The following is a 26,980-nucleotide window of genomic DNA, read 5'->3' on the forward strand; positions in this document are numbered from 1 at the left end:
TGTGGCTGCCACGATAATTTACTGTCAAAAAGGAGCCCAAGAAATCGGTAAGTGTCAACAACTGAAAGAACGACGTTGTCTAAATAAAGCTCAGGATGGGGGTGAAGAGTACGTTGACGACAAAAGTGGACAACAGAGGTCTTTGCGGCAGAAAACCGAAAGCCATGTTCTAAGGTCCACTGCTCCACCCTCCTAATAGCTTGTTGTAATTGTCGCTTGCGACTGCCATATTACGCGAGCTATAGTGCAGAGCAAAATCGTCCACATATAGCGACGGTATAACTGCTGGACCAGCAGCAGCAACAATACCGTTGATGGCAATCGCGAACAGAGTGACACTAAGGACCGATCCCTGTGGGACTCCATTTTCTTGTACGTGGTATTGCGAATATGTCCTCCCTACTCGGACACGGAATAGACGGAGAGACAAGAAATAAACGTCGGCAAGTTACCTCGGAATCTCCATTGATGCAGGGCTGAAAGGATGCCATATCGCCATGTGGTGTCATAAGCCTTCTCTAAGTCAAAGAAAACAGCTACCAAGTGCTGTTTGCGGAGAAACACATCCTGGATAGAGCTCTCCAGGCGTACCAAGTGGTCAGTGGATCGAGCGGCTCGAAATCCACATTGGTACTCGGACAAGAGTCCTTGTTTCTCCAGACGCCACACGAGTCGGCGATTTACCATCTTCTCAAACAGCTTACACAGGCAGTTTGTAAGGCAAATCGGTCTGTAACTTCCTGCATACTTAAGATCTTTGTCAGGCTTGAGGACAGGAATGACTATGCCCTCTCGCCACTGAGACGGAAAATCACCCTCCATCCAGATTCGGTTGAACACACGAAGGAGATATAGTAAACGATCATCACTAAGGTGTTTCAACATCTGGTTATGGATGTTGTCCGGTCCAGGAGACGTGTCCTTGCAAAGCGCCAGGGCGCTGAGGAGTTCCCACTCCGTAAAGGCCACGTTGTAGTCCTCTGAAGCTTGAGAGGCAAAACTAAGGTGAGAATGTTCCGCCTCCCGCTTCAGAGCGAGGAAATCAGGATGGTAATTCCCGGAGCCAGATACATCCGCGAAATGACTAGCGAGATGGTCAGCAATCAGGAGGGGTTCAGTGACGATATTGCCTGCAATGGAAATTCCCGGTACAGAAGATGATCCTTGGATACCCGAAATACGTCGAAGCTTAGTCCACACTTGAGATGATGGAGTATGTGACGTCATAGACGACACACATCTCTCCCATGAAGCCTTCTTACTTTGGCGAATAAGAACTCGCGCCTTAGCGTGGAGTTTCTTAAATGTTACCAAATTGGCCGCAGTGGGCTGTCTACGGTAATGTTTGTGAGCGCGACGGCGTTCTTTGATAGCTGCTGCTATGTCTTCGTTCCACCAAGGAACGAGCTTTCGGCGAGGAGTCCCCGAGTAGAACGGAATGGACTCCTCAGCAGCAGCAAGAATAACCTGGGTGATGTAAGTTATTTCCTCGCCGACGGTCCGCCTGATTTTGTCGTTAAAGACAGCTAGTGATGTGTACTTTGGCCAATCAGCATGTTTAAAAATCCATCGAGGGGGAGCCTCGACGGATTTGTGGTTCAGCAAAGTAAGAATTATGGGAAAATGGTCACTGTCACAAAGATCGTCGTGTGTGTTCCACCGAAACAGCGGAACCAACGTTCGGCTGCATAGACTTACGTCTATGCGAGAATATGTGCCGTAACGTACACTGAAGTGTGTTGGTTCCCCTGTGTTCAAAATACATAAATCCAGCTCTGTTACTAATGTTTCCAGCGACTCTGAGCCCCAGATGGGGTGATGGGCGTTGAAGTCTGCCAACAAGAGGAAGGGATGTGTAAGCTGATCTAAAAGATCAGTGACATCATTGATGTTAAGAGCCTCACCTGGTGGAAAATAAACATTACACACTGTAGTTATGACACGCAGTGGTACGCGAACAGCTACTGCCTCCAGCGGGGTTCGTATTGGAACCTCCTCGCTGTAGGTATCAGAACGGACAAAAATGCCAACGCCACCGCAGGCCCGGTGAGCATAATGTCGTTCTGTCGAGTATAGTCGAAAATTTCTCAGTACCGTATGATGACCAGGTCGGAAATTTGTTTCCTGAATACAGACTATACTCGCCGAATACTCGCTAATGAGCTGGCGCAACTCGGCAAGATGCCTATCATAACCGTTACAATTCCATTGTAACAGTGCCATAATGTAAGTGTGGACTATTGTGGTTTAGGTTAGGAGCAGCGTAATGCCACCTAACGTAACCTACACTCACATCCCCATCCGAAGATGGAGATTCATGCTCCACGTGCATCTCCCCGTCACTAGACGAGGTGAAGCATGCCTTCAATTTCTTCGACGTTGTTTTGGGGTGGGGTTTCCTCTTACGAGGGGAGCGCGCAGGTCTTCTAGAAGGAAGACCCGCTGGCGTGGAGTCAGGCCCTCCGGGGCACACGTATTTAAAGAGGTAGACTATAATTAAAATTGCATGTCATTGCATTCATTCTAATCCACTGCACAGTATACTAAAATAATTAAGTGTGAAATTAAGTAACAGGTCCATTACTACAGGGATATATACTGCTCGTTTCACAGTGATTCGTACACTTCAGCATAGTACTTTGGTTACGCCTGTTCCATACGAGTGTTGAAATCTCCACTAATTATATTAGCTCAACCTTCTCGTTACTGTATCACAACCTCTTGTTTGGACTCATGTTCAGCCTATAAATACAACAAAAATACCATGCTAAGTTTTGTTACGTATAATGTGCGATCAAAAAGTATCTGTTCGACGACCTACAATCCTCAATCGGGATGCCAATCAGACAAAATCGCTGTGAGCATTGAGGTACTCATCCCACCGGCAAACCAGGTTGAAGATCCCCATGCGGTAAAACACCATGTCCTGCTGTGTGAAGAAGTCCATAACCGCCTCCTGCACATCACCATCCGACAGGAAGCGTCGACCCTTCAAGGTCTTTTTGAGAGGACCGAAGATTATGCGCCGGTCCGCCCTAATCGCCTCATCCACCGCCCGCTTATTGTAGTCCGTAATGGATGAGGCTAACCTCCCAGATCGACCGGCGGCTTGTGTCGAAACGCGATCCGCACGGAACTTGGTGCACCATTCCACAACGGTAGTTTTCGACAGACATGCTGACCCACACAGTCTTCATTCTCCGATGGGTGTCCACCGGTGTTTGTCCTTCAGCAGCCAAGAACACGTTGGTCCTGTTTGGACGCATTTGGTAATAACGTCACCACAGTTAACGTGGCTGCGTTTAACGCAGGCACCTCGGCACGACACGACTTCCACACTAATCCCTTTGCCTACATATCCGTGCTTATATACCCGCATCGGAGTCGCGCTACGTTGCATGTCCGGAGCAGCAACGCCCTCAAACGGAAACTTTTTGATCACGCCTTATACATGCAGATTCTTACAAACTGAGGTGGATATAAGTATCAAACATGAAACAAGGAACTTCTGAACGTTAAACGTTACAGATAAAAGAGAGTCGGGTACCGGAAGTAAGTTGAGGGGTGGAACTGTATTTATGAGAGAAAGTTTGTACATGTCTCTTGGTTATTTCTGGCACACTTTTGTATTTCTACAGAATTTAATATGGAGCCCTTGTTTTGAGATGATGATCCGGATTGAAGGACTGATTGTTTGTTAAAGTTGTTTGGAGAACTGTGACTCCGTGGGCTTTTGTAATGTCCTTGATCTAATATGTTGTTTCGTCCTGTCTGACCGACGTAAACGGAGTTAGAGTCACCTCACTGTAATTTATATACACCACCTTCATTTTAATTATTACTGATGGTATCCTTCCTTTTCGATCATTTTCAGAAATAAGAAGTACATTTAAACAATACAGAATAATTCTGTCTTTGTAGCAGAGTTCCTCGTTCTTCAGAAACTTGACAGTAGTATGGTAGAACTGTCGACTTCTTTGCATGATGGAGTAATGAGGACACTGAAAAAGTGAAAATCCACAGCGTGTTTGCAGTTATTCGATGTGAGATTTGTGCTGGACAAAGCGGAGGCGGGACAGGTTTTCTCCGGATACTGCGGTTTTCCCTGTCGTCTTTCAATCCAGCAGAACTCTCCAGTATCACTTCATTTCATGTGTCAGTAATTAATCACCGCTCCAGAGGACTGCGACAGGCTTCGGCAGCCGGTACCATTCCTGTCCTCGCCAGTAGATGGGGGCTTCGTTCATTCCATTTCCCACCCGGTCGAATGACCTGTGGAGGAGGACACTAAAATCATACTTCTGTTTTCCTGTTACGCCATCTTGTATCCGTTATTCACAACCATGTCTTTAATATTCTGAAGTATTTTTATCGAAGTCTGACTATTTTTTAAGTACGCAAAGACGTTCTAAAACCTTGTTCGTTTTCATTACAGGAAGCTACAGGAAATGTACCCATTCATTGACTCCAGTCGCACTGGCATCTGGGGATGGAGCTACGGTGGTTATGCAACGGCGATGACACTCGCAAGGGACAAGGAAGGTGTCTTCAAGTGTGGAATATCAGTAGCCCCCGTAACGTCCTGGATCTATTACGGTAGACATGGTTTTACTTATTCATATAAATATGCAAAATTTTATTGAACAATGGTGAACATTGAGTCGAGATTCCTTCTGCACTAGACATATACTTCACGGGTTTTACAGTAACACTTTACAGCCATAGAGAAGAACTCAAATTTCTTCCGTTCCATTACCAACCCGCAGTTTTTCCCGTTACAATTTGTTACTCGTTTCATTAAATGCAGCATTTCGCCGTTCTGAAACCGTTGGTTAGTTTATAGCAAAAATATGTGGATATTTTGTCTTTAGTGCAGTGTTTTTGACCATAGAAGTTTGGTGCAGATCTGCTTCCTTCAAAGTAGACTTCAAGAAAAAATATTTCCTTGATGGTACCTGCCGTATTATTCACTGAGGTTGTTTATTGCCGTGACAGTGATACCTCCTCCTTCACGTCCAGCCATCATAGCACAACCATCGCGTCAGTGACCACATCGAGACCAGAGTTCGTAAACAATTCTAAACTGGCGTTGCGACTGATTTATTACTTTCAAATCACCACTAGATATATTCTTAGAGAAAGCTGCACGGCTCTAAAAATGTCATCAATATCAGAGAAAGCAAGTCCTGTTCACAAAACGCTATCATTTCATTTTGAATTCGATGAGAACTGTTCTTGGCATTTTTTTTTTTTTCAGAATTTGAGAGGTGTTCTTTTAATACATCCAGGCGGAATTCCAAAAAATTATGAAAAACTCCGCTGTCTGATGTTTTCCCTCGAAGTGAGATATCATGACTGCCAGAGAAAATAATAGTCGACAAAATGGGTTCCAGATTATTGCTACACTGCCTGACAAAGAAAATCACCCAGAAGGAGTGGTTGAAAGTGAAACTACGTATGCTGAAAGATCATTTGCCTTTATTGACCTGATTACAATATGGTATGAAAGAAACAATGCCGTTAGCACTTCCAGGTGGAATATTGGAGCCGGGTCAGTAGGGTGTCGCACCCCTCCCCCACCCCCGGCCACAATGCATGCCCTTATGCGGTTCCCAATTGTGTCAAACAGACTTTGGATGCTCTCCTGGTCCACAGTTGTTGCAGCTGTCCCTGCAGAGCCCGCAGGTTGGCACTGGGACGGAGTCCCCTTCCAATGTTCAATGATGGAGAGGTCCGGGAAACTTCCTAGCCAAGGTAAGACTTCACCATGCTGTAGGCAGTCCATAGACACACGTGTTGTGTGTGGACGTGGATTCTCTTTTTGGAACACTGTCCCAGGACAGGGGTAGGACGTGCGGACTCAGAATGTCTGTGACGTATTGCTGTGCAGTCAAAGTCTGTCGAGGCACTATAAGAGGTGAGCTGAACCTATATCCTATGGCTCCCGACACCATGATGTCAGGGATTACGCCTACGGTGTGTTTTTCCACAATATGGGCAGAAACTGCCCTCTGCCCTCGACGCCGACAAATCCGCACACGATGGTCATCGGAGGTTATGGAGGTTATGCGACGCCAGTCGTCCTCTGTCCATGCCTCCCGGGAGAGGCACCACTCCAAACACAGGCGTTGGTGTTCTGGTATCAATAGCAACCGACGCATGGGGCGGTAGGACCCCAATCCGGAGGATGCGAGTCATCGAAACATTGTGGGGAAACTCACAGTTATGGAATCCCGCAATTCTTGGCGCACCATATAACGGTCCTCCCTCGAGGTGATGTTTCTTGGTCCACCCGAACCTGCACGACGTGACTGGTTGCCCTCATGTACCCACTGAGTCCAACCTCAGGCCACTGTGACATCTGAATGGCCCACATGCTTGGCAATTGCACGATGCGACCAACTAGCCTCATGCAGTTCTACAATGCTTCCTCCGTCAAATGCTGCCAATTGGTGAACAGGCTGTCTAACGCATCAGCGTGGCATCGCGGGTGATTTGTACTGTACATAGTCCTCTCTCTCTACGTCTCGCTTAACTGTCTGACTCACAGTAGATGACTTGTAACAACTTATCAACAGGAGGACGGTGTCACCACGAATGCACTCTGGTGGGCGTTCTACAGATTACAGATATAATCATATACTCACACATCAATTATATGCATGTATACCGAAATGAGATAAAATTGGACCACTCATTCTGGGTGCTGAACATTTTTTGTCAGGCAGTATATATTGTTCAGTCTGACAGTGAGCACTGTTATTGATTTGATCAGCCTTGTTGCCTTCCTTTACCGATAACCTTTTTCTCTGATGAGTCACTGTGCCAATTTGATTTTCTATGGTCTTTGGCGCTGACGTTGGAGTTGTCGTATTTTGTGAAAGGTTTGACGACCTCTTTTAATGCAGAACTTAGCATAGCCACGTAGAATGGTGTCTCCGGCTCGCACGATACTTGTGGAGTAGCCCAAGTGGTAGATTCGTATCTGATCCTTCCCTACTCTTTTCTTACATGACTTCAAAGAAATTCGATACATCAACATATGTTTCCAATCTCCAATTTCTCTTCCTATAAATGAGCATACCCCCAATTTTTTCCTCTAGAATTCCAACTTCATCTTCTTACTTTTAAAAATTCTGCTCCACTGACAGCTCGGAACGAAGTTGCAGAAGAAGAAATTTAGTAGCTTGTTGGGATACTGTTAAAAATAATTGTGTCAAATTCCCTTTGTCAAAATTAAACGATCATACATATGGCTTCCAATATATTAAACTCAAAGTGATAACGAATCGTTTCCGAAAGACATCTCTATGGCATTTGGAGTCGATCATTATAATATTGTTATAATAATGTTTGTTGTTTAAAGGAGCCTAACAACTAGGTCATCGGCCCCTGATAGTACTAGTACGAGGTGAAGGAAACGAAATTTAAAACTTCAAAATATATCCACTGACCAGAATCTAAAACGAATGATGATGAAAATATGATCGTGAAACAAAAACAATCAGTGGTTCCAGTTCACAATGCTTTAATTACTGGGATGATATTCGTTACCTAAAGGGGTCCAAAATCCAAGTCACCGGACCCTCATAACGATACTAATTACTGCTAATCACTGGTAAAGCAGAACCATGGTGTTTCTCCTATAGTAGTACTAATCACAGGTAACATAGACTAGTGGTGTTTCTCTCATGGTGGTACTAACCACAGGTGATGTACATCCATGGTATGACACACACAATGGCACCAGTCACAGGTAACAAAAACCCACGGTGTTTCGCACATAAGGGTACTATTGATGATGATGATGATGATGATGATGATGCTTGTTGTTTAAAGGGGCCTAACATCTAGGCCATCGGCCCCTAATGGTAGGAAATGTAATGACAAATTAAAAATTCAAAATCATCCACTGGACAAATTAAAAAATGGCATGAAGAATGAATGGATATTAATTTAAAACAATCAGTGGATCCTACCAAAAAACACCATAAAATACTATTACTGACCAAGGGACCACTTCTCAAGCACAATCCTGAATCGAGGATGCTTGTTGTCCAAAGGGGTTCAAAATCCAGGTCATAATGGTACTTATCGCTAGTAAAGTAGAACCATGGTATTTGTCATGTTGGGGTACTAATCAAAAGTAGCGTAGACTCAAGCCGTTCCATACATTATGGTACTACTCACAAGTGTTGGAAGTCGCACAGGTAACGCAGACCTATGGTGTTTCTCACATAATGGCGCCACTCATAGGCAACGCAAATCGATGGTGTTCCTCATCAACGTGTACTAACCACGGACGCCGGTATTCCCGTGGTGATCCTCATCGTGGGGGCTAATCACAGGCAACGGAGACCTACGGTGTTGCTCATATAGTGGTACTAATCACAGGCAACGCCCAGACCCGTGGTGTTTCTCACAATGATACGAATCACGGGTACTGGAAACCCACAGTGAACCCCTCTCTGTTGCTAGTAATCACAAACCTCTGGTGTACCTAATATAGTGGCACTACTCGCAAGTAAAGGCGACCCATGGTGTTCCCCACGAGATGGCTAATCAAAAATAGTTTCATGGTTCTAATGCAATCATCCCTTGGTCGCCCCTTTTGGACGCCTCTCACGACAGGCAGGGGATACGGTGGGTGTATTTTTCGTTTGCATCCCCTACCCACAGGGGGTGCGGGTACTATTCCCAAGCAAGCAAACCCATGGTGTTCCTCACATAGTGGGACTACTCACGGGCGCCGGTGTTCCCCTGGTGTTACTCACTAAACACAAGCAACGTATACTCGTGGTGTTGCTCTGTTGCTCACATAGCGATACTAATCATAGGCAATGTAGACCCAATTATTGTGATACAGGCAACACAAAACCATGGTGTTCCTCACAAAATGGCACTACTATTATCAGGCAACGCAGACCTATGATCTTACATAGCGGTACTAATCACGGGCGCCAGCCAAACCCGTGGTGTTTCTCACATAGTGGCAATAATCACAAGCAACGCAGACCCATGGTGTTTCTCATAAAGTGGAACTACTCATAGGCAGCGCAGACACACTCTGAACACAGAGGAACCAACCAGTTGAATACACACGATGGACATTATCACAAACATCGCCCCGCCGCGTAGTGTTTCTCGCATAATGGTACTGCTCCTATGTAACGTAGACCCATAGTTTCCTCGCAAGGTGGTACTAGTCACAAGAAACGTCGACCCATGGTGGTCCGCACGTAATGGTACTAACGACAAGTATTCTCATGGTTCTAATGGCATCATTCCTTGGTCGCCCCTTTTAGCCACCTCTTACGACAGACAAGGGATACCGTGGGTGTATTCTTCATCTGCAACCCCCACCCACAAGGGGAATCGACAAGTTCGATGATGATGATGATGATGATGATGATGATGATGCTTGTTGTATAAAGGAGCCTAACATCTAGGTCATCGCTCTCTAATGGTACGACATGAGACGAAATATAATGATGATTTAAAAGTCCAAAATCATCCACTGGCCAGCAGCGGCTGCTGTGGGGGACTGGCGGAGGGGCACTACTTTTTCACAAATTTACGTCCTTACTAAACAAATGCATATCCGGATACACATCACACAATGTTAAATACTTGATCATTACTCACCTATTTCACTGTCTTCTTCTTCATTTTAAGGAAAAATGTGAAATGAAATGTTGGTGTCCATTCGAAGAAGGCGGTGATCCAGACTCTTACCTCACCCAAGTAACTTGAACTATTTAAATGTGATGATGATGCTATTCGTTTAAGGCCCTAACATCTAGGTCATCGGCCCCTGATCGTACGAAATGAAAGGACAGAACAAAAGATTTAAATCATCCACTGACCAAAATAAAAAAAGTGACATGAAGAATGAATGGATGGACATGAACCCAAAAGCAATCGGTGGATCCTACGCAAAAACTACCACAAAGAAACAGCGTTACCGACCAAGGGACCATTCTAAAGTACAATCCTGACGATGATGGTGATGATGCTTGTTTTCTAAAGGGGTCCAAAAGCCAGGTCTACGGCCCCTCATAATGGTACATGTCGCTAGTAAAGTAGAACCATGGTATTTGCCATGTTGGGGTACTAATCAAAAATAGCGAAGACTCACGGTGTTCCACACAAGATGGTACTACTCACAAGTATTGTACCTCGTACACGTAACGCAGACCTATGGTTTTTCTCACACAATGGTGCCACTCACAGCCAACGCAAACCGATGAGGTTCCTCACCTAGGTGTACCAGTCACGGGTGCCAGTATTCCCGTGGTGTCCCTCACATAGTGGGTACCAATCACAGGCAACGCAGACCCACGGTGTCGCTCACATGGGTACGACTCACGGGTACTGGAAACCCACAGTGACCCTCTCTCTGCTGCTACTAAGCACAAACCTATTTCGTACCTAATATAGTGGTACTACTCGCAAGTACAGGCAACTCATGGTGTTCCCCGCGTGATGGTACGAATCAAAAGCAGTTTCATGGTTCTAATTCAATCATCCCTTCGTCGCCCCTTTTAGTCGCCTCTCACGACAGGCAGGGGATACCGTGGGTGTATTATTCGTCTGGGTCCCCCACCCACAGGGGGTAAAGAGAGAGAAAAAGAAGAAAGAAGGGATCTGTCACTTCGAAAAATGAAGTAACGGACGAAGAAAGGCAAGGGCCACGAAGGGCGTGAAAATGAAAACCTCCCTAGGCCTCGAATGCTCTAATACCGTCGGGGTCGGAAAAGAACAAGAGTTGACCAAGGGAGGTCGGACAGGATAGACGAAAGTGAGGAACCTGGCACAAGTAAGTGGAAGCAATGCCAAGGCTCAGCTAAGCGCCCCGTGGTCGCCAATCCACACTCCCAAGTTAAGAGCCCCTTGGACCCCTTTTAGTCGCCTCTCACGACAGGCAGGGGATACCGTGGGTGTATTATTCGTCTGCGTCCCCCACCCACAGGGGGTAAAGAGAGAGAAAAAAGAAGAAAGAAGGGATCCGTCACTTCGAAAAATGAAGTAACGGACGAAGAAAGGCAAGGGCCACGAAGGGCGTGAAAATGAAAGACTCCCTAGGCCTCGAATGCTCTAATACCGTCGGGGTCGGAAAAGAACAAGAGTTGACCAAGGGAGGTCGGACAGGATAGACGAAAGTGAGGAACCTGGCACAAGTAAGTGGAAGCAATGCCAAGGCTCAGCTAAGCGCCCCGTGGTCGCCAATCCACACTCCCAAGTTAAGAGCCCCTTGGACCCCTTTTAGTCGCCTCTCACGACAGGCAGGGGATACCGTGGGTGTATTATTCGTCTGCGTCCCCCACCCACAGGGGGTAAAGAGAGAGAGAAAAAAAGTAAGAAGGGATCCGTCACTTCGAAAAATGAAGTAACGGACGAAGAAAGGCAAGGGCCACGAAGGGCGTGAAAATGAAAGACTCCCTAGGCCTCGAATGCTCTAATACCGACGGGGTCGGAAAAGAACAAGAGTTGACCAAGGGAGGTCGGACAGGGTAGACGAAAGTGAGGAGCCTGGCACAAGTAAGTGGAAGCAATGCCAAGGCTCAGCTAAGCGCCCCGTGGTCGCCAATCTACACTCCCAAGTTAAAAGCCCCTTGGACACTTTTTAGTCGCCTCTTAGACAGGCAGGGGATACCGCGGGTGTATTCTACATGTGCGTCCCCCACCCGCAGGGGATAGTGTGTTTGGTCCGCGAGAGGTATATTATTTCCCTCAAGTCCGCCGGCAACCCGGTTAGGACCCCCCTATCCGCTACCTGGGACGCGCCACGTAGGAGTATCACCTCTCCCCCTGCTACGCCAGCGTAGTCGGTTCGTGGCTGTTTAAATGTACAGTAACTAGTATCACTAAAGTATCTTGAACTATTTAAATGTAGGTACCTACCGTCGCTGAACTCTATCTGAAATACAGACACAGCGCTATATACATTATCGAACTACCGTTGGATGGCCGCATAATCTTTAAGTCCATTCAAATTACTGTACCGACTGATAGGCTTGCTACTGAATCTATAGGACGAATGAAGCACAGTCTACTCGCCCTGCCCATACAAATGAAGAAAATGGTAGTGCCTTTTTCGACGATTGCAGTGTTATTCCTTTATTTAAACACGAATTCCATTCTTCCATGCCAATATTCCATAAACTTACACATGACTTTATCGTCAGTCAGGCACATCGTAAATGAGGTCTTTCTCAATAGAAATAATTGCCAGAGCAGACGGTCGTTCTTCTGTCATTGTGTTTCTTAATACGAGCCAGTGTCGAAAAACAGCGCTCTGCTTCAGCTGCGGACATGGGTGTTGTCAAAATTATCCTGAGAAGCTTTAGCGTTTCTTTCTTTGAACGTTGATTTAAGATTATTTTCTAAAATAAAAGCGAGGAGAGGTAGGGCTCCTTTGACTTGCGCGAAATCTGTCCGTTTATAAATCACTTCCAATTCCGTCTTCAGCCTTTCTTTCTGTGATATTGGGTAATGTAACTCAGTAGAATTTAATACATTTTCTGGAAATTTTATAAAGAATTTGTCAAATGAATCGGAGTACAGTAGTGTTGCAACACCCAGTAAATGCAAACCTATCAAGCACCTGATTCATAACGACATCGCAGACTTCTTTCGCTGCAATGGCCTTTGTGTCAGTTACTCTATGTCTTTTATTGGAATATTGTAGTCCGTGAGATCACATGAAACTGTATCTATTTCTTCACGTTGTTGTGTTACACACTTTGCGAAGTCAGAAATACCCTTTTTTATTTGGACTGAATCTGTTTCGCAGTTTTGTAGCTGAATGTACAGCAGTCCATATGCGGCATTAATTTGTGAAAAAATAGACAACCAGAACATGAATATGGTATCCTCAAGAGCACGGCGCAGTTCACTGGCTTCATTTACGCTAATAGACATTTTACCTTCTTCTTCTATTCTACGAAAGCATTCAATCAGTTTCTCTATATTCTCGCAAACTACATTCAAAGTACGAATGTTGTAGTTCCAACCAGTAGTGATTGTCCGAGGGAGTCTAGACTTCATTATTTCATTCAGAGGTCACTTCTGCAAGACGAGTTGGTAAAATAGTTGGGATTGTGGACAGGTTACAGAAAAATAATTTGACTTTGTGATTGTACGAACAAGCCTTCTGCAGTGTCAAATTTAGTTGGTGTCCATAGCAATGAATGAAATGAGCATTAGGGTAGTGTACTTTCAATTTCGCCTGCACACCACCTGTCCTTCCGCTCATTACGCTGGCTCTGTTATAACTCTGACAAATAAGTTTATGTGGTGTGCCCCTTAATATGGGATTAATTTGCTCTAACAGGCACTGACTCAATCCATCCGCTGTCTTGTCGGTTGGATTCATGAACTCCCAAAACCTTTCATGGACGTGACTCACTTATACATATCGCATTTGTTGTTTTTGTTTCATCTGCTTCTATTGCAACAAATTGGGATTGCCCAATTTCTGAAGTAATTTGTTTCCTACACACAATCAATATACAGTCGAGAAGCTCGTTCTGAATGGTCTTTGATAAATCTTTAAATACAGAAGCTTTGAAGAGGAGTTTTTTTCATAGTAACGTCTATTTCAGCCGTAAAATTAATGAGACTTTTGAAAATACCAGGATTTAGAGAATTTTATGTCTCATTATGGTCACGGAATGCCACTTCAAACACGCCACTGAATTTTATGCAATAAATCATTCTGCGTAATATGTGCCTATTTTTCCTAACTTGATCATTGTGTTTGTTAATGGATTGGCGATAAGCGAATCCAGTTGAGTCACTATATTAACTTTCTCTAGCACAGCTAATTCCATGCATGAATTGGTATGTTGGGAGGAACTTTCGTGTTTTTAAATTTTTTCTTTCAAGAGTTTGAGATCTGTTACTCCGGTTTTCGTCCACGTCAGATCATGTCCGAATAACATTCAAGGAAAACAGAAAAACGCATTCCTTGAATCACAGCCACACATAATCTGTATACACTCCTGGCTGGAATCTACGTCGATATTCGCGCCCTTCATATTGTCCGAATTGTTCTAGTTGTAAATGAGGTGTTGGTCGACCGAGTGTCTTTATCTCCGTCTTGTCCGTTAGGGACAGTTGAGAAAAAAGTCTTCTTAAAATATTACTCAGAGAATTCATTGTGCATAGCTTACAGGTTAATCATACCTGTCTGATATACCTTAAGCGACTCTTCTATAAATAAATAAATACGCACACAACACACAACGGATTTACTTTGAACAACACACTAAATATTACGAGATAGGATACTGACTAATTTCATTAGCCAGTAGAGCATGTTTATCAGACCACAGATGACAGACTTGGAACACGAATTTGAAACGGATGTTCTGCCCGGCGCGATAAGCCTTCGCGTATTTTCGGAATTGTAGAGGACTGGCTTCGGCAATGACCCAATCTCCCATTCAGTACATGTTAAAAAATAGTCAATTGCACGCATGCGTGAACGAAAATTACCTAAGAAAGAGTCAACAGCTAAGGGCACCGGGCCAGCGGAGGAAGCAAAGTATGAGTCTGATGAAGACATTGACGCACTAGCTGCATGCGGCGCCTAATATCAAAACCGAATATATCACTGTTCAATTGCCAGTACTTGCAAAGACATGCATTGACACTTACTTAGCGAGCCGCTACTGCCACTGACCAGAATTCAAAACGTAATGGCGATCAATGAATGGGTGAACATTAATTTAAAACAATCAGGAGATCCGACCCGCAATGCCCCACGTTCCCAGAAACTATCGTAAAGCAAAAGTATTACTGACCAAGGGACTCCATCTAAAGCATAATCCTGAATCGATGATCCTCGTTGTCTAAAGGGGTCCAAAATCCAGGTAATCGGCCCCTATGGTACGAAATGAGACGAAATGCGATTACAATTTAAAAATAATAAAAAAATCCATCCACTGACCAGAATTCAAAACGTGATGATGAGGAATGAACTGATGAATATGAATTTAAAACAATCAATGGATAAGACGCGCAATCCCTCACATTCCCAGAAACAATGTTACTGACCAAGGGACTGCTTCCAAAGCCCAATCTTGAATCGACGATGCTTGTCTAAATGGGCCAGTATCTTAGTCAACGATCCCGCATAATGGCACTTATCGCCAGTAAAGCAGAACCATGGTATATCTCAACTTGCGGTACTAATCAAAGGTAGCGTAAACTCACGGTGTTTCAAACATTATGGTACTACTCCAAGTATTGTACCTCGTACACGTAACGCAGACCTATGGTGTTTCTCACACAATGGCGCCACTCACAGCCAACGCAAACCGATGAGGTTCCTCACCTAGGTGTACTAATCACGGGCGCCGGTATTCCCGCGGTGTCCCTCACATAGTGGGTACTAATCACAGGCAACGCAGACCCACGGTGTCGCTCATATACTGGTACAACTCACAGGCTACGCCCAGACCCGTGGTGTTGCTCACGTGGGTACGACTCACGGGTACTGGGAACCCTTAGTCCACACCTACTGCTGCTACGAATCACAAACCTATTCAGTACCTAATATAGTGGCACTACTCGCAAGTAAAGGCGAACCATGGTGTTCCCCGCGTGATGGTACTAATCAAAAGTAGTTTCATGGTTCTAAGACAATCATCCCTTGGTCGCCCTTTTAGTCGCCTCTCACGACAGGCAGGGGATACTGTGGGTGTAAATTTCGTCTGCGTCCCCCACCCACACGGGGTAGAGAGAGAAAAAAGAAGAAAGAAGGGATCCGTCACTTCGAAAAATGAAGTAACGGACGAAGAAAGGCAAGGGCCACGATGGGCATGAAAATGAAAGACTCCCTAGGCCTCGAATGCTCTAATACAGTCCGGATCGGAAAAGAACAAAAGCTGACCAAGGGAGGCCGGACAGGATATACGATAATGAGGAGCCTGGCACAAGTAAGTGGAAGCAATGCCAAGAACCATGATATTTGTCATGTTGCGGTACTAAGCCAAAGTAGCGTAGACTCGCAGTATTCCACACCTTATGGTACTACACACAGCTAATGTAATACGCGCATGTAGTGCAGACCTATGATGTATCTCACATTGCGGCGCAACTTACAGGAAACGCCAACCTATGGTGTTCCTCACATAAGTGAACTAATCACAGGGACTTGTACGATCCCGTGGTGTTCCTCGCAAAGTGGGTACTAATCATAGGCAACGCAGACCCACGGTGTCGCTCAAGTAGTGGTACTAATCATAGGCAACGCAGACCCACGGTGTCGCTCAAGTAGTGGTACTAATTACAGGCAACGTAATCCCGTAGTGATCTGCATGTAGTGGTACTAATCACGGATACTGTAAATCCCACCCTGATTCACCCTCTGTTTCTACTAATCACAAAGCTATTGTGTACCTGACATAGTGGTACTACTCGCAAGTAAAGGCGACCCATGGTGTTCCCCGCGTGATGATACAAATTCCAAGTAGTCTCATGGTTCTAATTCGATCATCCCTTGGTCGCCTCTTATGACAGGCAGGGGATACCGTGGGTATATTCTTCGTCTGCGTCCCCCACCCACAGGGTGTTGTGTGTTTGGCCCGCGAGAGCTATTTTATTTCCCTCAAGTCCGCCGGCAAGCCGGTTAGGACCCCCCTATCCGCCACCTGGGACGCGCCACGTGGGAGTATCACCTCTCCACCTGCTATGCCAGCGTAGTAGGTTCGTGGATCGACAAGTGTAATACTCAGTGTATCAAAAGGGGGAATCCGACTGAGGGCCTATTAAACTACCACGAATGAAATAATCCTCTAGAGTATGATGCAATGAGGCCTCTTTGATAAAAGACATTTGATATTATCTTTTATAAAAGATATTTAATATGTGTCCCAGCCATGACTATCGATCAATACGACGCCCCACAGCCTCCAAGATCACATCGACCCTCTGTACTCTAACACGCCTCTTTGATGATACGCCTCACAGTCATGGTCATCCATCAATACTTCAAATCGTAGCCTGAAAGGTCACATCAACCACCTGCATTCTAACGCCCCTCTTTGATAATATGCCGCTCAGTCATGGCCATCCAGCAATACTTCACACCACAACCTGCAAGGTCAGGTAGACCACCCTACTCTAACGACCCTCGTTGATAATATGCCTCTCAGTCACGACCATCCAACAATACTTCACATCACAAACTGCACGGTTGCTATGTAACATCGCGTCACACATTTTTTTACCGCTTATGTCAGGACGCAAATTGTCAGGTGACCCCCAGCCATAACACTGTACATATTTATGTCAACATGCTCACATTAAAGAAGCCATCCCAGGCGCATGAAACGTAAATGGGTACAGGACAATGTAGTATAAAGGAAATATCCAAATGTGACGTACCGACAAAACGAACACAATGACCACAAAACAACTGACTGCACAACACCGCAAATACTCAGTTTCGATTGCCAGTACTACCACAAGAGAGGCAAGAGGGCCATCCCAGCGTGAAATCACGCCAACTACTTAGGGTAGGTCTCTATCAAAACACAAGACACAGCCTTGGGAAGCGATGGAATCTGGGCAAAACCAAAGGTTAAACGATCTTCAACAGAGGATGGATCCAGGGGAATAAGATAGAGCAATTCATGTGAAATACCATAAAACACTAAATAGTTTAAACCACATAAAAATTTAATAAATAAGGACATTTTGAAAAAGGAGAGTAACACCCATAAATAATTCATTGCATTAAGAAAACGAAACAAAATAAAATACATTAAATAAATAGTAATAAGAAAACAATTCTTTCACTGAAACAATTTTAAATCACAAACCGTTCAATACCTATTAAAATATTTTGCGCACGAACTGCAGTTCCCTTTTTAAAAAAACTCTTAATCAATGCTCATATGACTATACCACTTTGAGAGCTCTCAATAACTACGATTTTAAAAAAAGAACGGGGTACCCCTTTTAGTTGACAACATCTTCTACTAGAATATTGAAGTGCATAATAATAACAAGTCCATTTAAAGGTCACACAAGAAATAAAATAAAAAAATAAACTAGATGGGAAGGTGAAACTTCCCAACAAACAAATTCAAAATACCATGAATGGCAGAAGGCGAAGTAGGAAATTTACAAGTCCGCGACATGCCTAAACACGACATATTCACACCAAAAATAACTAATTTCACCAAATCAATCACAAATTAAACCGAAGGAATATCGTAGAGATCACATCCTTAAATCACCTCGACAATGTGACTTAATACACTGACTGACAGACAGAGCAAATGCAACACCAAGAAGGAGTGGTTCGAAAGGGATGAAAGTTGCGGAAAAAACAGAGACGGCACGGACGAAGAATTGATGTTTATTTCAAACCGATATGCAGGTTACACAATGCGCACGGCATCGACTCAGTAGGATGTAGGACCACCGCGAGCGGCGATGCACGCAGAAACACGTCGAGGTACAGAGTCAATAAGAGTGCGGATGGTGTCCTGAGGAATGGTTCTCCAATCTCTGTCAACCATTTGCCACAGTTGGTCGTCCGTACGAGGCTGGGGCAGAGTTTGCAAACGGCGTCCAATGAGATCCCACACGTGTTCGATTGGTGAGAGATCCGGAGAGTACGCTGGCCACGGAAGCATCTGTACACCTCGTAGAGCCTGTTGGGAGATGCGAGCAGTGTGTGGGCGGGCATTATCCTGCTGAAACAGAGCATTGGGCAGCCCCTGAAGGTACGGGAGTGCCACCAGCCGCAGCACATGCTGCACGTAGCGGTGGGCATTTAACGTGCCTTGAATACGCACTAGAGGTGACGTGGAATCATACGCAATAGCGCCCCAAACCATGATGCTGCGTTGTCTAGCGGTAGGGCGCTCCACAGTTACTGCCGGATTTGACCTTTCTCCACGCCGACGCCACACTCGTCTGCGGTGACTATCACTGACAGAACAGAAGCGTGACTCATCGGAGAACACGACGTTCCGCCATTCCCTCATCCAAGTCGCTCTAGCCCGGCACCATGCCAGGCGTGCACGTCTATGCTGTGGAGTCAATGGTAGTCTTCTGAGCGGACGCCGGGAGTGCAGGCCTCCTTCAACCAATCGACGGGAAATTGTTCTGGTCGATATTGGAACAGCCAGGGTGTCTTGCACATGCTGAAGAATGGCGGTTGACGTGGCGGTGGCGTGCGGGGCTGCCACCGCTTGGCGGCGGATGCGCCGATCCTCGCGTGCTGACGTCACTCGGGCTGCGCCTGGACCCCTCGCACGTGCCACATGTCCCTGCGCCAACCATCTTCGCCACAGGCGCTGCACCGTGGACACATCCCTATGGGTATCGGCTGCGATTTGACGAAGCGACCAACCTGCCCTTCTCAGCCCGATCACCATACCCCTCGTAATGTCGTCTGTCTGCTGGAAATGCCTCCGTTGACGGCGGCCTGGCATTCTTAGCTACACACGTGTCCTGTGGCACACGACAACACGTTCTACAATGGCTGTCGGCTGAGAAATCACGGTACGAAGTGAGTCATTCGCCAACGCCGTGTCCCATTTATTGTTCGCTACGTGCGCAGCACAGCGGCGCATTTCACATCATGAGCATACCTCAGTGACGTCAGTCTACCCTGCAATTGGCATAAAGTTCTGACCACTCCTTCTTGGTGTTGCATTTGCTCTGTCAGTCAGTGTATGAAGTACAGTAAATCACAGTCATCATCAATCAAAGGCTTGACTTCTGCACCACACAAGCGTCTGATCCACAACGCTTCCCGAAAGACAATGACAACTCGTGATGATGATGCTTGTTGTTTAGAGCATAAAGCATATAGCATAATACTGAATTGGTGATGCTTTTAGTCCAAAGGGTTTCTAAATCCAAGTCATCGACCGCTCATAATGGTACTTATCGCTAGGAAAGTAGGAAAATGTTATTTGTCATGCTGCGGTACTAATCAAAAGTAGCGTAGACTCACGGTATTCCACACATTATGGTACTACTCACAGGTAATGAAATTCGCACAGGTAATACAGACCAATGGGGTTTCGCACATTGCAGCGCCATTTACAGGCAACGCAAACCTATGATGTTCATCACCTAAGTGTACTAACCGATGATGATGATGCTTGTTGTTTAAAGGGGCCTAACATCGAGGCCAATGGCCCCTAATGGTACGAAATGAAATGACAACAAAACGTTCGAAAAATCCACTGACCAAAATAAAAAATTAAAATTCATGAAAAATGAATGGATGGACATAACCTAAAAAACAAAAACAAGAAACAAACAAACAAAAAACAGTGGATCCGACTCAAAAAGGTCATAAATAGCACTATTACTGACCAAGGGACCACTTATAAACCACAGTCCTCAACCGAGGGTGCTTGATGACTAGAGGGGTCCAAAAACCAGGTCTAAGGCCCCTCAGAATGCTACATGTCGCGAGTAAGGTAGAACCATGGTTTTTTGTCATGATGGGGTACTAATCAAAAGTAGCGAAGACTCACGGTGTTCCACACAAGAAGGTACTACTCACAAGTATTGTACTTCGTATAGGTAACGCAAACCTATGGTGCTTCTCACACAATGGCGCCACTCATAGCCAACGCAAACCGATGAGGTTTCTCACCTAGTTGTACTAACCACAGGGACATGTACTATCCCGCGGTGTTCCCCACATAGTGGGTACTAATCACAGGCAACGCAGACCCACGGTGTCGCTCATACAGTGGTACAACTCACAGGCAACGGCCAGACCCGCGGTGTTGCTCACATGGGTACGACGCACGGGTACTGGAAACCCACAGGAGAACCCCCTCTTGCTGCGACTAATCACAAACCTATTTCGTACCTAATGTAGTGGTACTACTCGCAAGTACAGGCAACCCATGGTGTTCCCCGCATGGTGGTACGAATCAAAAGTAGTTTCATGGTCCTAATTCAATCATTTGGTCCTAATTCAATCATCACTTGGTCGCCTCTTACGACAGGCAGGGGTTACTGCGGGTGTATTCTACATGTGCGTCCCCCACCTGCAGGGGGTAGTGTGTATGGTCCGCGAGAGGTATTTAATTTCCCTCAAGTCCGCCGGCAAGCCGGTTAGGACCCCCCTATCCGCCACCTGGGACGCGCCACGTGGGAGTATCACAGCGAGGAAATCAGGATGGTCATTCCCGGAGCCAGATACATACGCAAAATGACTCGCTAGATGGTTAGCAATCGCGAGAGGGTCAGTGGCGACACTGCCCGCAATGGAAATTCCCAGTACAGGAGATGATCCTTGGATACCCGAAATTCGTCGAAGCTTAGTCCACACTTGAGATGATGGAGTATGTGACGTCATAGACGACACATATCTCTCCCACGAAGTCTTCTTACTTTATCGAATAAGAACTAGCGCTTAGCGCGCAGTTTCTTAAATGTTAGCAAGTTGGCCACAGTAAGCTGTCTACGGTAGCGCTTATGAGCGTGACGGCGTTCTTTGATGGCTGCTGCTATTTCTTCGTTCCACCAAGGAACGAGTTTTCGGCGAGGATTCCCGGAGAAGAGCGGAATGGACTCCTCAGCAGCCGCAAGAATAACTTGGGTGACGTAAGTTATCTCCTCGCCGACGGTCCGCCTGATATCGTCAGCAAAGACAGCTAGTGATGTGTACTTTGGGCAATCAGCATGTTTAAGAATCCATCGAGGGGGAGCCTCGACGGATTTATGTTTCAACAAAGTAAGGATGATGGGAAAATGATCACTGTCACAGAGATCATCGTGTGTATTCCACCGAAACAGTGGAACCAACGTTCGGCTGCATAGACTTACGTCTATGGGATAATATGTGCCGTAACGTACACTAAAGTTAGTTGGTAACCCTGTGTTCAAAAGACATAAATCCAGCTCTGTCACTAATGTTTCCAGCTCTCGTCCTCGGGGGCAAGGCGTCCCAGAGCCCCATATGAGACGATGGGCGTTAAAATCTCCCAATAAGAGGAAGGGAGGTGGAAGCTGAGCTATAAGATCAGCTACATCGTTTATGTTAAAATGCTGCCCTGGTGGAAAATAAACATTACATACTGTTGCTATGACAGACAGCGAGACGCGAACAGCTACAGCCTCAAGGGGGGTTATTAATGGAACCTGTTCGCTGTAGCTATCAGAATGTACAAAAATGCCAACGCCACCGGAAGCCCGGTGAGCATAGTATCGTTCTGTCGAGTATAGTTTGAAATTCCTCAAGACCGTATGATGACCAGGTCTGAAATTGGTCTCCTGAATACAGACTATACTCGCTGCGTACTCACTAATAAGCTGACGTAACTCAGCAAGATGCCTATCATAACCGTTACAATTCCACTGTAACAGTGCCATAGTGTGGACTATAAAAGGAGTGTTAAGTTATAAGCAACAAAATGCTCGCAACCTAAACACTATCTACATCTACATCCGTAGATGTCGAGGACAGCGCGACATCCATCCCGTCATCAACAGACGGCGGGGATGCCGCCCAGAACTTCGACGTTTTTCGGGGGCGAAGAGGTCCTCTACAAGGAGAGCGCGCCCGTTTGGGAGCAGGAGTACCTCCCGGCGCAGACTCGTACCCCTCAGGAGGGAGGCTTGACTTCTCCTTCGCAGGGGAAGTCCGAGAGCGCTGAGCACGGACGCTCTTCTTCGCCTTCTTCTTTTCGAATTTAGACGGGCTGGGAGATGGTTTCCCAGCCCTGGTCGACAATGCCGCCTCCGCCGGCTGGGGCACGAATTTCGTCGACCTCCTAGGGCGGGGGGAGACTTAGTCTTCCCCCCTTGCTGTGCAGGCTGGGAAATACCAGCCTGCACAGACTTCTGGTTGGTCGAAGGTGGGGTGGTCCCCCCCCCCATCGAGCTTTGACTCTTTGCGACGTTGCTGGGAGCAGCAACAGTCGCCTTGGGCGCAGCGGTCTGGACAGGTGTCGAGGTTGTAAATGACGATCCTGGAAGACTCTGAGCTATCAAGCTATAGTCAAGTGTACGGGCAGGTGTATTCGTAGAGTTAAACTTACGGCGCGCTTCCTGGTGGGAAAGACCATCCAGGGTTTTGATCTCCTAGATCTTCTTCTCATTCAGGTATGTCGGACAATTCCGATCCCGAGGAGAATGAAAACCGGAGCAGTTAGTGCACTTGTATGCAGTTGTGCACTCCTCCGCGCCGTGAGCTACTCGTCCACATGTACCACATACAGCCTGATTCGAAAAGCGAGATACCATATGTCCGAATCGCTGACATTGATAGCATCGTATAGGAGGCGGGATGTACGGCCTCACATCGCAACGATAAGTTGTTACCTTGACTTTCTCTGGTAACACTCACAACTTGAAAGAGACAATGAAGGCACCAGTGGCAACGTCTTCACCGTTGACCTTGCGCGTAATGCGCCGGACTTGTGTCACGCCACGGTTCTTCATGTCTTCCATCAACTCGTCGTCAGTGTTCAAAATAAGGTCGCGGTGAAAGATGACTCCGCGAACCAGGTTCAAGGACTTATGATCCTCCACTTTGACGGGGATTTCGCCAAAGTGCTCGCACTTAAGCAACTGATCAGCTTGCAGTGCTGTACGAGTATTTAGAAGCAAACTACCATTGCGCATTTTCTTAAGATCCTCCAGTTCGCCATAGACGCCTTCGATGTGCCTACTACACAGGATCGACTTCACCAGCTTAAAATCGTGCCCATCGGTTCTGGTAGCGACCAGAAACCTAGGGAAGCTGGATCCCATTCCTTCACGCTGCGCATGTTCCCAGGGAGTTGAACCTCTCAGGGAAACAAAAGTTAAAAACTTAGGTGGGCGACCACCTTGAGAGAGCCGACTTCGTTTGGAAGCCATGCCCGATAGCTTCCTCCCCGAATGCCACCCACTCCGATCAGGGGTCTCTGTAGCCGAACCAAGCAGCCAAGGCAATACCCACCTGGTCATAGCAGGTACTGCCCGGGGTCCGATGTTGGACGATGCCTAATACGGGATGACTGAGGCATTGAGCACTAAGACTCCCTTCCTCCAGTCACCCGCAATAGCATGTACCCCATAGTGTGTACAGAGCACTAAATATAGAAAAAATAAATAAAAATAATTAATAAGAATATGTCCTTCTGGCATTCGGCTGTGCGGGGACCTGCGTTGTCAGGCGGATACTACTGCCCGGGTACATGACACTCCCACCCACCGCGGTCTGGGTGGTTGCTGTCACGGGCTTTCGAGCGTAGTCGCACACATAGGAGCTCCATCGCCGAGCAGCACGCACATCAAAATTTTGAATGGTCTACATCTGACCCTCGGAAAAATAATAAAAAATAAAGAGGGGACCATGGCCACATGACCCTTTAAGTCGCCTTCTACGACAGGCAGGGATTATCTATGGATGCATTCAGCCTCTCCCATGCACAGGAGGTCCATCACATTAAACCAAACCGCAATCCATGTCCGCGCCAAGGTCGCCCCTTTTTGTCGCCTCTTACGACAGGCAGGGGATACCGCGGGTGCATTCTGCATGTGCGTCCCCTACCCGCACGGGGTAGTGTATTTGGTCCGCGAGAGGTATTTTATTTCCCTCAAGTCCGCCGGCAAGCCGGTTAGGACCCCCTTATCCGCCACCTGGGACGCGCCACGTGGGAGTATCACCTCTCCCCGTGCTACGCCATCGTAGTAGGTTCGTGGACGTGAAACGTTACCTGAGTAGCGTAGAGTAGATATCCTTCCTATATGCTTGCCAGGGACTCACCAAGCTGCCCCTAGCAATATTCTTACTTAAATAGAAGAATTAAAATAGAGGCACTATGAACCTCAGATTTGTGAACATTTTTATATGTTGCTATTCGCCGACTTTGGTCAGCCGGATCAGCTGTCATGAAGACTATTTTCGGTTGCCTACAATAGATCCTGCATCATGTGTGCCCACAAGGCTGCCACCCTCCTTGAAAATTAGAAAACAGCGTGATTTGAAATTGTCGTGGCATGCGCCCATAACCTCACTTTTTGTCACGATTTAGAAAAACTCTAGATGGGAAGCTACATCTTACCCACTCTAGACTCTCTTTGCTCCCCACCCCCCCCCCCCCCCACCCCAGCACAACGGTTACTAACCGGACCTCACAAATCCAGACCAACGGTCATTTCACTGGCCTGGTCTTGTAAAGATAGTCTTTGCAGCCTTGTAAAACACGCTGTAACATCGTCCTAGCTGCACCACATTCGATCTTATACCTATGTTTCGCGAAGGCTTAGCGGAAGCGTAACAGAGTTCACTAGAGCCTACATATAGCGCAGGTGAAAGTTACTCACGATTTTAAAAAATTACATTTCAGTTGTAGTCCGCTTGTGTGGTTTAGTAGTTAGCGTGATTAGCCGCCACCCAAGGAGGCTCAGGTTCGATTCTTGGTTCTGCCACGAAATTTGAAAAGTGGCACGAGGGCTGGAGCGGGATTCACTCAGCCTTGAGAGGTCAGCTGAGTAAAGGTGGGTTTGATTCCCACCTCACTATCCTCGAAGTGGTTTACCGTGGCTTCCCACTTCCCCGCCAAGAAAATGACGGGATGGTACCTAACTTAAGGACGCGGACACTTCCTTCCCTCTTCTTTGCCTGTCCCTTCCAATCTCCCCATGCATTCAAAAGGTCCCTGTTCAGCATAGAAGTTGAGGCTGTTTGGACGAGGTACTAGTCTTTCTCCCCAGTTGTATCCTCCGACCCAAAGTCTCACGCTCCAGGACACTGCCCTCGAGACGGTAGATGTGGTATCCTTTGCTGAGTCCGAGGGAAAACCTACCCTGAAGGGTAAACAGATTAAGAAAGAAAGAAAGAAAAATATTTCTGTTGTAAATCTTTATTTTCACAGTAAGTGAATCAGAGTTCAAAATACCGATTTTTAATTTTCATCCGCTCTGTGACAAGGGGCCACCGGCGTTCTAACTCCTCGTTCAGTAATTAAATGATTTACATTTTAGCAATATAAATTATTGAAAGTTTACGACTAATCCAGCATTGCAACAAAACAACTCTCCACAATACGTAAATTAATAGGCCTATAAATGCTACAATGAAATGCAATCGTAGTTCAGTCACAAAAATGGATAAAAGGAACAAACGAACTTACCTCCTTACAGCAAGCTTGGCAGAAGACTACCCTTCCATCCGTAGTGAAATTGGGATCACCTGTGATCCACCGCTTCAGCCAGTAGGACGCCGTTCTTAGCATTTTTTTCACGTCACGCCGACACAGACAGTTATTACGGTGACGATGGGAGACGACAGGCCTAGGAGTGGGAAGGAAGCGACTGTGGCCTTAATTGAGATACAGCCCCAGCATTTACCTCATGTGAAAGTGGTAAACCACGGAAAACCATTTTCAGGCTGCCGACAGTAGGGCTCGAACCCACTATCTGCCGGATGCAAGCTCACAACTGCACGCCCCTAAGCGCACAGCCAACTCGGCCGGTGATTTTTCTTTGGGCATTGCCACAGACACACTTCTTCTTCTTCTTCTTCACAATAAGTCATAACACGTTCTGAAGATAAAGCGTACGCGTACAACAGTTCACATCGAGAAGGAGATTTAAGGGAAATGGGTTGTGCAACGTAGTTCAACGTTGATTGGTTCTCGCATATGTCTAAGAAGGTTGGAGAGGTTGAAGGCTTCAAGGTCAAATGGTTCCTTGTTTCTCCTGAATGAAAATTCCCAGGAAGATAATTCTGTCGAGCACATCAGTTACAATATAATGCACTGGAAGAAAATCGCCTTCTTTAAAATGGATTAAAAAAGGCAAAAATAGGCAATTATACGCCAATTAGGCACAAAGCCCTGAAACAGGCATTTATAGGCACAATAAAACCAACGGAATCTAGCTAAAAGGACCCTAAAACGAATTTATATCTCAAAAGCCTACGTTTCTGTACACATGAATAAAGTAGGCAAATTCCCGCCTGTTACTAATCACAAACCTATTTCGTACC

General features: G+C 46.2%; 1 protein-coding gene across 2 annotated transcripts in view; it reads left to right on the forward strand.

Annotated features, from left to right (window-relative positions):
- Nucleotides 1-26,980, forward strand: part of LOC136871783 (venom dipeptidyl peptidase 4) — a 281,475-nt gene that overhangs the window by 231,065 nt on the left and 23,430 nt on the right. For both annotated transcript variants that reach the window (XM_067145363.2, XM_067145364.2), the window contains exon 13: nucleotides 4,436-4,596. In XM_067145363.2, the coding sequence (XP_067001464.2) occupies nucleotides 4,436-4,596 (161 nt within the window). The remainder of the gene's footprint in view (nucleotides 1-4,435; nucleotides 4,597-26,980) is intronic.

The sequence above is a fragment of the Anabrus simplex genome, chromosome 4 (genome assembly GCF_040414725.1).
Source record: "Anabrus simplex isolate iqAnaSimp1 chromosome 4, ASM4041472v1, whole genome shotgun sequence".
Classification (NCBI taxonomy): domain Eukaryota; kingdom Metazoa; phylum Arthropoda; class Insecta; order Orthoptera; family Tettigoniidae; genus Anabrus; species Anabrus simplex.